The sequence below is a fragment of the Humulus lupulus genome, chromosome 7 (genome assembly GCF_963169125.1).
Source record: "Humulus lupulus chromosome 7, drHumLupu1.1, whole genome shotgun sequence".
Lineage (NCBI taxonomy): Eukaryota > Viridiplantae > Streptophyta > Magnoliopsida > Rosales > Cannabaceae > Humulus > Humulus lupulus.
Genome location: NC_084799.1, coordinates 25,680,178 through 25,692,695, shown reverse-complemented (window position 1 = coordinate 25,692,695; position 12,518 = coordinate 25,680,178). Strand labels below are relative to the sequence as shown.

At 30.5% G+C, this 12,518-nt stretch overlaps 1 protein-coding gene across 1 annotated transcript; it reads left to right on the top strand.

The window, feature by feature from the left end:
• The first annotated feature begins 3,106 nt into the window (after window positions 1–3,106).
• LOC133790995 (bidirectional sugar transporter SWEET17-like) lies at window positions 3,107–5,030 on the top strand. Its single transcript, XM_062228871.1, has 6 exons — window positions 3,107–3,215; window positions 3,321–3,357; window positions 3,671–3,881; window positions 4,018–4,179; window positions 4,269–4,388; window positions 4,498–5,030. Exons 1-6 carry the CDS (start codon window positions 3,179–3,181, stop codon window positions 4,852–4,854), a joined length of 924 nt encoding a protein of 307 aa, XP_062084855.1. The 5' UTR covers window positions 3,107–3,178; the 3' UTR covers window positions 4,855–5,030.
• Window positions 5,031–12,518: the final 7,488 nt, after the last annotated feature.

Below are 12,518 nucleotides of genomic sequence, written 5' to 3'. Positions count from 1 at the left end.
AATAATCAATATCGGTCCAGTCTAATGTAACAAAATACATCCGATCTTATCTGCTTGGTCAATGCCTTGGATAAGACATCACACCCCGAATGTGTAAGTAGATCATATCGTAGATTACCAGATCAGTGAAAATCCAATACACTCACTTAATCTTATGACTCATTCTTTTGAACATATAATTACAATTATAATCTATTGTGACCTAGTCACATAATTGTAATTATTTATACGTTCGGGATTTTGTAAATGTTTGTATTATTCTAATAATCATGTAATAAAACAAGTAAGTAATACGGTTGTCAAACTAAATAATTTATACTTATTTTATTGACAATATAAAATCACGTTACATGTGTGATATGGTTTTATAAGACCCAAAAAAAATTAATATTTTTTTGTTTAATTTCAAGTCGAGCTTTCTTTGCATTTGGATGATTTTATCCTTATCAAAACTGAGTTACACGGATGAATCAAACTGCATTACATGAATTTTCTTTGTTTTCTTGTTTCAAATTGTAATACAATTGGGTTTATCTCATCTTTGTTTTAAAATAGGAAGAAATTAAATGGGATGTTATGTGATATGATACCACAAGATATGATGTGGGACATTCTGCTAATGTTGCCCCAAAAGTCTCTAGTGCGATTGATATGCGTTTCTAAATCATGGCATACTCCCATCACTGACCCATTTTGTACATACCAACTCTTCATTCACCATAACAACAATGCATTCTTGTCTTCCACATCACTACTTTTGATTTGGTTAGTTATGATAAACCATCGCATAATGGCAAACGGGGTTAATGTGATGAATAAGAGGATTGAAAATAGCCTTGCAATATGGAATGAATCAGTTGCTTTGCTTGTGCTAGTGGAGTGGCTTTCTTGTTCTATTGAAATGTGGGAGATGGATGACTACAATTGTGAATCTTCTTGGACCAAACATCTAACGATTGGGCCCCTTAAAACTTTTACTTCCCACTAATATTTTGTGAGAGAGATGAGCTTCTCATGCTAAATGTTTATAGTAAGGTATTGTCTTACAACCTCAACACCCAGAAATTTAGAAGACTTCCTCTTCCAAAGGTTGATAAGATAACTTTCTAGCCGACTTCTATGTGAAGAGTTTGGGTTCTCTTAAACAAAAAAGAGTAGCCCAACTGCCGAAGACACATCAGAATCAGATGAAGTTTATTTTTTATGTTGATAGGTTTGGACAATATTGTTTTCAGTTACAGAACTATGGTTTAAAAATTCTTTTGCAATCGTTGCTGATCTATATTATAATAAGGCTCTTGTTCGTACGGGAAAGTAACTGGTGATTGATCTTCTTCTTTATTTCACCTTATTTATTTATTTAAACCAAAGCCAACTATACTAGAAAGTGAAGATTGTGAGTCTTTATGAATCTTCTGAGTTCTGTTGTGTTATATGAAACAGTGCAAGTCGATTCTATTGTGGAAAATACATGGAGATTGAATGTGAATAACCTTAATTTTGTATTCTTATTTGTACAGGGGTTTTAGCACTATTTTCTCCCAAGTTAGCTGAAGATTCTCAATTTGGTCCCTGAAATTTAATTTTTGGCAATCAGATCCTTGAGTTAATGAAATTTTAGCAATTACATCCAATTTATTACTAACTTCTGTTTAACCATGTGAGGGACTATTATTTTCATTTTGACATGATGGGTATACAAAAAAAATTGACGCGAAAATAGGAAGCACGTTATTGCATGTGACATTTAATTAAATAATTACTGCTCAACAAATACCGATTTAAGGATTACTTTGCTCAAATCTAAATTATCCATACAATAGTTGGTAGAACGAACACACATAAGTTTTTTATTGGAATCCTATGAATCTTAAAATTGGTTGAAATTAAAGACGAACTTGTATAACTCACATTGGTCGTAATAACATATTTAACACAAACAAAATGCGATGAGTCGTCACTTTAGTGTTGTTACATGTTAGTTCTAGCTACTTGTGTTTTTTTTGTTTTGGTTTTTTCTATTTTGTCCAAGGAATGATTTTCATACAATGGTTATCATTTTAGGCCATGAATAAGTAAGTAGATAGAGTCATTGCCTCAAGTACATCCAAATAATACCAAAGAGTTTTTTCTAGAAATACTTATGACGTGAATGCAGCATAAACCTCACAATCACAGTCTTCAACTTTTATAATTATTATTTCTTCTCATAAATATCACTAAAATATCACAATTCCTACCTATCTTTTTCTTTGGCTGCATTCTGAAAGCATCAAATTCAATTCAACATTAAAGATCAATGGAAAGAGGTTGGTCCCACGGCACTGGCATCCGTCAGTTCACCGCAAAAGGAAATATCAAAGAAAAAGTAGACAGAGTTTGACAGTTTTTGTCAGCATTATGCAGTTAACATACAAAAAGGTTAATGTCAAAAAGCTTTCATAAGAAATAAGTTTATTTCTTTTTTAGAACATCATGCAAAACAGTCAACGAGTTATAGAACTTGGTTGAGATTGAACATTATTATTTTTATATGTGAGCTAAGCTGAAGGCTGAAGCTATCCATTAACACCGACCAAACTTTGAAAGACCCGATTCGCAAGGATTTTCATTACTAAAAATAGTCCTACCTATGGATCCTAGAACAGATATCATGTCCTCCTACCATTTAGTAAATTAGATAAAAGCAATAATCATTACTTTCTTAACTAATATAGTGTTACAATTTGGTACAAAATCTTGTAGGTATCCTAAAAAGAGTCCATACTCATCCACATCATACATACAACGATACCCAACCCACCATTTTTATGTTTAATGCAGTGTTAGAATTCTCATCCCCAAAAGACAAGAAATGACGAAATTTAAATCGCATTACATGTGAAAGTTAAAAAAGTGGTTAATCACGAAGAAAAAAAAAGGATCTTGGTGGGCCAAATACCATCAACTATTAGGATTACCAAAGTGAAACGTGTCAAACTTGTGGCTAGTAGCAGGAATCTATAAAAGAAGAGTTTGTATCCCAACCCAACCATGTTCAACCACATAACACTTCACACGTACGCCATTTCTCTCGTCACGTGCGAATCCTAGTCACCATTATATATGCCAAACTACACCTTCATCATATGCTGTCACATACTTTCATTACATAGCTCTAGCAGTGCTCTCTCTTGAAATGGCTGTTAGCTTGAGTTTCATTATTGGCATTATTGGTCCGTGACTCTTATCTCTACTTTCATTACTTGTTTCTTATCTTGTAAGTTTTGTTGGGTCCTCATATTTTCATTTCTTTGATATCACTTCTTTTTTATTTGCAGGCAATATAATTTCTATACTGGTTTTTACATCTCCCATGTAAGTAATCCCATCAAAACAAAGATCCATCTCACTATTTTTCTACTTATGAATATGGAACTTATCAATAGACAAAGATGAATATATATATATATATATATATTATTCTATATGGTTAACCAAGTTTATTGATTTGGTTAAGGTTGATTTACCTGACTGCACTTTTTTACCCTTGTTTTCCAATTATGGAAAGTTAGTATTTGTTATCTAGTTCCAAGCCAAGGAAAAAGAAAAGAAAGATCTATACTTGGTTGGTGACAATTCAGACTGAAAATTACATGATATCTAACTAAGTTAATGTTGTTATTCATAGAAAAACTTTCTGGGGTGTGTTGAAGGTGAAATCAACAGAGAACTACCAAGGGCTTCCATACATAACCACACTTCTGAGTACAAGCTTGTGGACATTCTACGGTATTTTAAACCCAGATGGTTTACTTATCATGACAGTTAATGGCGCTGGTGCCATCTTCCAACTAATCTACGTGACCATCTTTCTTATCTATGCTCCCATGGACAAGAAGGTTAGTAACTCCACACGTTATAACATAGTTACACTTATCAGCCAGTTTATTCCAATTTTGGAAAAATGGGGGATAGATTTTTAGGCAAATGGGTCTAATACTAGTTTGACTTGGTTACCAAAAATATTGTTTTCAGGTAAAAACAGGGAAATTGTTTGCCATTTTGGATGTTGGATTTTTTGGATCAGTAATCGTGTTGACTCTGTTTGCTATACGTGAAGAACTAAAGCTTACCTTTGTTGGAATTTTGTGTTCTGCATTAACCATAGCCATGTATGCCTCACCTCTTACAGTCATGGTAAGTTAATTTTATACCACTTTCACTACATGAAAATTTAGAAAAAAGAGAATGGGAAGAAATAAGTTTATTATTTCTAACTTTGTCAGGGGTTGGTGATTAGAATGAAGAGTGTGGATTACATGCCTTTTTTCCTCTCATTTTTCTTATTTTTAAATGCTGGGATTTGGTCTATTTATGCTGTGCTGGTCAAAGACTACTTCATTGGTGTAAGTTCCCTCTCTCATACACATACACATACACATAAAGTTTAGGTACCAAATGACTTGACAATGCAAATCATCCAAGCTTAAAGGTATAATTTTTGGTTTGTTTCAGATACCAAATGCAATAGGATTTGTATTGGGGTGTGCTCAGCTTATACTATACTCCATGTACAAGAACAAGTCCAAAAAACCCATAGAGATATTGGAGGAAGAAGGGTCAGCGACTCTGGTAAAAGAAAGAGCAATAGAAATGCAAGAACACGGTGTTGGTGCTAAAGTAGTTGATTTGAAGAATAAGAACCTTAGCAAGGGAGTCAGTTTACCAAAGCCATTGATAAAGCGTCTATATAGCATGCCAACTAAGATCATGAAAACTATTTCCTTGAATTCCTATGATTTGGACTCAGCTTGGGCCCTTGGGATTGTGGAAGACATTGAAGCTGCGGAAAAGAAATCAGCCTTAGTTTAAATTTACAACCAGTTGGGCTTCTGTCAATTTAGGACAAAAAAATATTAGATAATAGAGGAATTTGGTTAAGAGGTGTCACTTTTTTTATGTATACTATTAATGTGGTATCATACTTATGTTTGAAGCAGATTTTAATTAAAAAAAATGCTTATATCTTAACAAAATTACTTATGCTACATATGAATATTTATATATTTAAACTATAGAATTTTACAGTTATCAAGTATTAGACTACCGTAGAACCAAGCACACTCGATCCCAGTCTTCCCCCGCCAAATCAAACTGGCTCGCTCATCTGGTTTAACAAGAAGTTATAAAAAAAAGGCATTGTTATTTCATATTTATGGATTTTTAAGGCATTGTTATTTCATATTTATGGATTTTTAAGGCATTTTTATTTCATATTTGTCGATTTTTAAGGCATTGGATTAACCTTGGATTTTAAGATGGAAAAAAAAATGAAATCCAAACGATTCTTCTCATATTTGGATTGAATCAATAAATTAAGAATTTTATTTCTAGATAAATTAAAAATTAAATGTAGTATAATTTTTTAAAATTTACAACAATTGTAAATATCTACAAAAAAAAATATATATTAAAAATAGTCTTTTATTAAATTTTTGAAAAACAATCTCATTTATTTTTTCCCTTCTATTTTCCCTCATGAAATTTTTTATTACTAAAATTCAAGGTCCAAACAAAGTGTTAAGGTTGTTTTACAAAAATATGAACATTTAAAAGGTGTTTGGTTCCTTAACTAAAAAAATATTTTTTGTTTTTAAAACCTAAAAATTGTTTTCTGAAAAACAAGTAGGCGTGTTTGGCATTGTTTTAAAAAAATAATTTTTAAAAACAAAGTTACAAAAAAAAAAAAAAATTGAGAACAACAAAAAGCTGTTTTTAGTTGTTCTCAAATTTTTTTTGTCAATTTTTTTCTCACATAATATTTTTAATTATTATTATCATATCACTTTCTCTCTCATTAATATATCTCCTCACTTTTTTTCTCTTCACTTTCTCTAACATTACTTTCTCTTTCATCAGTTTTTATCTCTTTATTTTCTCTCTTATCACTTCTTATATCCTCATTTTCTCTCTCCTCATTTTTTCTCTCTCATTTTTTTCTTGCATCAATTTCTCTTCCTCAAAATTTATCTCCTTACTTTCTCTCTTCTTATTTTTCATAATTTTTTCTTTTACATTACTTTATCTCATTATTTATTAAGAACTTTTAAAAGATTTTTCTCTTTGTAAATAGATTTATTAATTTTTTAATTTAAGAATTAAAAAAAAAACAAAAAAAATATTTTTAGAAAACATTAACTAAACATCTGTTGTTTTTTGAAAACTACAAAATTATTTTCTGTTCTCATTTCTAAAAACACAATTTTGAAAACAAAAAAACAGAAAACAATGCCAAACAAACATTTAATTTTTCTTCTTTTTTTTACGACTTTTTCATTTGGAAGTTCATATTTATGGGATTTCCTTTCCCATAAATTTGAAAAAAAATATATAAATATACCATATTTTTTATCATAGTTATGTTTTCTTTAATTTTGAAGGTAAATTTTTTCAATTTTTTATTTTTTTCTTCATTTTTTAATTTTTTTTCAATTTTTTTTCTTTGCTTATTCTTCCTTCCATTTTATCATTTTTCTTTTTTTCATTTTTTTCTATCAATTTTTTCTTTCTATTTTTCCATTATTTTTTTTAATTTTTATTCATTTATCTATTTTTTTCTTTTATTTGTATTATTTTTTTCATATTTTTTCAGTTTTCTTTCCTCTTTTTTTCTTTTTTTTTTTTTTCATTTTTTTCCGGTTTATTTTTTTATTTTTTATATTTATTCTTTTCTCCTTCTATTTTTTTTCACACATATGAGCTTTTTTTTTTCTTTCTTTTTTTTTCTTCCATTTTTTTCATTTTTTCTACCAATTTTTCTTTCATTTTTTTCTTTCCATTTTTCTATTATTTTTCTTATTCTTCTTTTCATTTTTATTCATTCATCTGTTTTTTTTTTCTTTTTTTTCTTCATTATTTCTTTTCTTTTGTTTTTTTTAATTTATTAGTTTTTTTCCTTCTTTTTTCTTCATTTTTTTCTTTCTATTTTTTCTTCTTTTTTGTACTTATTATTTTCTCCTTCCATTTTTTTTCACACATATATTTTAACACTACATAATTATTTTACTATTTTATTATTTATTATCTTTTATTGTTGTAATTGTTTTTTTTTTATAGTTTTTCCACTATATGTAAAAAAATTCAAATACTTTTTTCAGGATTTTCTTTTTAACCCTTATATGAGCATCCAAATTTGGAAAGAAAAAAAATAAAAACGCGAATCGGTAACCAATTACCGTGATGGGAACATTCAAATCTAGAAAAAAAAAAATTATATGAAAATGTGAATGAGTAATCAATTATCCTAATGAGAACATCTGAATCTGGAAAATATATATATATATATATATATATGAAAACTTGAATGGGTAACCAGTAACCCTGATAGTAATGTCCAAATTTGGAAAGAAAAAAATAGATATAAAAAAACATGAATGGGTAACCAATTACCCTAATGTAAACATTCAAACTTGAAGAAAAAAATCTGATATGAAAACGTGAATGGGTATCTAGTTACCCTGATGAGAACATCCAAATTTGAAAAAAAAAATCATATATGAAAACGTGATTGTTATTAGTTACTTAACCTAAACAAGAAAAAAAAATGATCTTTAAAAAAATGTAACAAAAAAAAAGTTCAAATAAAGAAATTGATTTTTTTTTATGTATAGTAAAAAAAATAAAAACAACAATAAAAAAATGATAATAAATAATAAAATATTTTTAGTTGAAGGGGAGACGACTTAATAAGAAACTTTCTCAAAAAAAAAAATAATTGAAAAAGAGAGGAGAAATAAGACGTCAACGAGAAAAGAAGTTGAAAAGATAAAAACTAAAAATAGTAAAGTGAAAATGTATTTGTAATTTTAAATTGTAACAGTAAATTATGAAAATAAACATTAAGCAATATAAAAACAATAAAATAGATTAAGTTTCCTATTTAAAATACTAAGTCAATATTGTATAATAAAACTAATATAAAAATAATCAAATAGATTAAGTTCCCTTTTTAAAATACTAAGTCAATATTGTATAATGAAACTAATATAAAAATAATCAAATGAAAAATACTTAAATGAATAAAATAATCTCCTAATTGAAATAAACTTAATTAAGAGTAAAATTATAACATAAACTAATTTTTATACAAAACTATGGGAAACTAAATCTATAAAATTGAATATTTCTAAAAAATACCATAAAATATTTTCTTTTGAAAAAAGCCATATTTTTGTAAACTTGTTTGAAAAACCAATAAAAGATGTAATTTCCTCTAAAGCTTATTTGGGTGTATCTTTCTTCTCTTGATTATTACAATGACTAGTTTGAACTGGGACATCGTGGTTGAAATTATGTCATGGGTGCCTCCGGAGTCTCTGAAAAGATTCAAGCTCGTTTGCAAGAGTTGGTATATATATATCCATTCATCATCTCATGAATAACATATATTTTGTAGCCAAGCACCATGCCAATATGAAGACCAAGCTATTGTCTTCTCCAGTGGTATGTCTAACAAACCGGGAAGCCATATGTCCTAGTCGTGTCCATTCCTCCTATCTTGTCACATTGGCTAATGATGATCTCGTCGTCTTTAGAGTCGATGATATTCCAAATCTCTTGTTTCTTGCACGTTATTATATGGTGTCTTACTATAATGGCATCATCTGTTTCAATACGACTTACACTATTGTTTTATGGAATCCAACTCTAAGGTAATTGAAGATTCTTCCACACTTATTGGTCATTTCGATATGTTGTTTAAATCCACTCATAAGCCAAGATTACACAAAAAATGAAAATAAAATTTAGTTACTCTATAGCTCAGCAAAACAAATTTATAACAGACTCTTCAACAAATCCAACTTCCAACCTCTCACAACTGCATCGACTCAACTTATATATATATATATATATATGTATATGTATATGTATAAGCAATGGCAAAACCAGACTGAGAGAACTTACAACAAGCTGAGAAGAGAAATCGATCCAAGAAAAAGAAAGTTCTGATCTTCTAAGAGAGTGATTGTGTGCTTGAGAGATTTTGAGAGATTCAAGTAAAGAAAGAAAAGAGATGAGTGAGAACAGAGAGATTAAGAATGAGAAAGAAAGAAACAGAAAGTGATTTTAGGAGATTACCAGTTATTCACGTGGCTTGGGACCTTGGCATATGTGTAGAAACCCCATTGATTTAGTACAAAAGCAAGTCTTCCTCTGAGGCGAGCTCAACGAGGACGTAGCCCAGTTTATTGGGTGAACCTCGATAAAATCATTTGTGTATTCTGTGGATCTGATTGTTATTTGTCTATGTGCGCATGTATTTTTTGGTGTTGCTTTAATATTGTAGGTTGTTCCAGAAACAAAGCAAAAGTCTTGCCTTTATGTGCAAAAAGGAAAAGAAAAGGAATATGGTGTTATATAAAGAATATAACAATGGTATCAGAGCTAGGTTCTCTGGCTGGAAGATTCAACTCACAAGTGGCAAGAAAATACAACAATACTTGAGGAAGAAGATCCTCAAGAAACAGGGCACATATTTGAAGAATTTGTGGACGTTCCTTTGAGCGGTCCTATTGAAATCCCTAACACTTACTCAATTTTAAATTCTGATTTTAACAATATGAGTAATGTGAAAATAGATTTTAATAAGTTTGATGGATCTGGTGATTACAGGATATGGAGAAGGAAGATTAGGTCTTTGTTAGCTCAACAGAAACTTGTAAGAGTACTGGAAGAACCAATAGAATGGCCAGAAAATACTTCAAAGATTCAGCAAGAAGAGTTTCTTTAAACAGCCATAGGCTTCATCATATTCAATAATCAGACTTGTGGACAAGGAAGAAACCCCAGCAAAGATATCGAAGAAACTTGAAGAACAAATCCAATAGAAGTCTCTTACCAACAAGATTTTCTTAAAAGAAATAATCTTTGGATACAAAATGAGTCACAAAAAGACCTTGGAATATAACTTGGATGAATTTTTGAGAATGCATATTGAATTGGCAAATTCAGGAGAGAACAAGGCTCTAAGTGATGAGAATCAAGCCATTATTATACTGAACTCTCTACCATATTCTTATAGGGAGGTTAAAACAGCAATAAAATATGGTATGACAGAGATTACACTAGAAGAACTCATTTCAGCTCTTAAATCCAAAGACTTGGAAATGAAAACAGAAAAGGAAGGGTCATCAAATGGAGAACTTAACTTGAGTCATGGAAAACATCACCAAAGAAAGCCTCATCACAATCGGTCAAGAAGTCAAAGTCGAGGACCTTATAGAGGACCAAATTCTAACAAAGCCAGATCCAACTCTAGAGGGCTGAATGACCAGAAAGGATGTTACCACTATGGAAAATTGGGATACTTCAAATGGGACTGTTACCTACTACAAAGAAAGAACAAAGGAAAAGCTGATGGAAAAGAGTCAGAATCACAAAATTCGGAACATCACTCAGCAAACTTGAGTAATGGTTATGATAGTGGGGAGGTTTATATGGCAGTAGCATCATTTAAAGATGATTGGATTATTGACTCAGGTTGTACTTTCTATATGACAAATAATAAACAACTTCTTACTGATTTCAAGAAATTAAAAGGTGGAAAAGTGATCTTGGGAAACAACTAGACTTGTCAAATTGAAGGTTCTAGAACAGTAAGTTTCAAAATGTATGATGAAATGGTAAGATCACTCACTGAAGTCAGGGATGTTCCTAATTTAGCAAGAAACTTAATATCTATTAGTGTACTTGATGACTTGGGTATTGTGAGCAAAGTTGAAGCAGGGACAATGAAACCCAATAAGGGCTCAATGATCATAATGAAAGGATACAAGCATGAAGGTTTGTACTACCTAAAAGGAGAACCGGATTCAAGCTGCCACAACACAACAGTAGCAATACCAGAGGATGAGAAGGTTATTCTATAGCACAAAAGGCTAGGGCATATAAGTGAAAAAGGACTTCAACTCATGAGTGAACAACACTTGTTAGGCAAGGACAAGGTTAGTAAAGTGGACTTCTGTGAAGCATGTGTACTAGGTAAACACCATAGACTAAAATTTAAAACTGGACTACATAAAACTAAGAAAATTTTAGCGTATGTTCATTCATATTTGTGGGGACCCGAAAAGGTACCCACACATGGAGTTTGTTCCTATTTCAATACTATAATTGATGATTTTTCTATAAAGGTGTGGATTTTCTTATTAAAACACAAAAAATAAGCTTTTGACAAGTTTAAACAATGGAAAGTTTTTAATGCAAAATCTTACAAATCTAAAGGTAAAAACTCTAAGAACTGACAATGGTTTAGAATTTTGTAATGAGATATTTGATAACTATTGTAAGGAATATGGTATACAAAGGCATAGGACAATCTAACTAACACCACAACAAAATGGTGTGGCTGAATGGATGAATAAGACTGTCATGAATAAGGTTAGATGCTTGTTGATTCATTCTGGATTGGGTAAAGGATTTTGGGGAGAGAGCAGCTTATCTAATTAATAGGTGTCCTTCTAGTGCAAAAGATTGCAAAACACCTGAAGAAATGTGAACAGGAAAACCTCATGACCTATCAAATTTGAGAGTATTTGGTTGTGCTACATATGCACACCAAAGTGTTGGAAAGTTGGAACCTAGGGCACTCAAGTGTGTGTTTCTAGGCTATCCAGAAGGGACTAAAGGGTTTAGATTGTGGGTCAAAGAAAAACCTGGTCTTAAAACTCTTATAAGTAGAGATGTAATTTTTAAAGAAGAAATTTTTCCATGTATTAATAATGTTGAGCCAAGTGCAGGTGCTTCTATAGAAACTAACTCTACAGGTACATCTATAAACTTTCTGCCTAAGAAAGATCAACAAAACATGAGTAGCAAGACCTAGAGCAAGCCCAAAGAGTACCAACTAGGTGGAACAAATGGCTGAAATCGAAGAAATAGAGACAACTACAAATGAAAATCAGCAAGAATTAGAAGGTTTAGAAGATTAGCAGCTTGCTAGAGATAGAACTCGGAGGATACCTAAACCAACCCAGAAATTCAGTTTTAATGCATGGGAAGAAATATTGGCATATGCTTTTTGTTAGGAAAATATAAATTGCGTCAATGAAAATGGTAAGAAAATGTTACAACTCTATGCAAAATATTACAATAGATAAGGTTGATTAAATAAAGTGTTACAACTCTATAACTGAAAATACAAATAAAACAAAGGAAATGAAGATGATGATGAAGAAGAGGAGAATAGTAGAATATAACTCTAAGCAAAATATTACAAATAAAGTAAAGTGTTTGAAACAAAGGAAAATAAAAGATTACAACTCTTGAACAAGAAATACAAGTAAAAAGAATAAAAGAATAAGAAGAAAACAATACAATAGAAAGAAGACCTGAAATACAAGAAACTCTCACTTACACAACCTAAGTGAAGAGGGTTGGGGATCACCAACTTGAACAAGGTTTAAAACCTTTGTCCAAAAGCTTATTTCCCCCTAACTCAAGCACTAAGGGATCTCTCTCAGATATTGGAAAAGCTT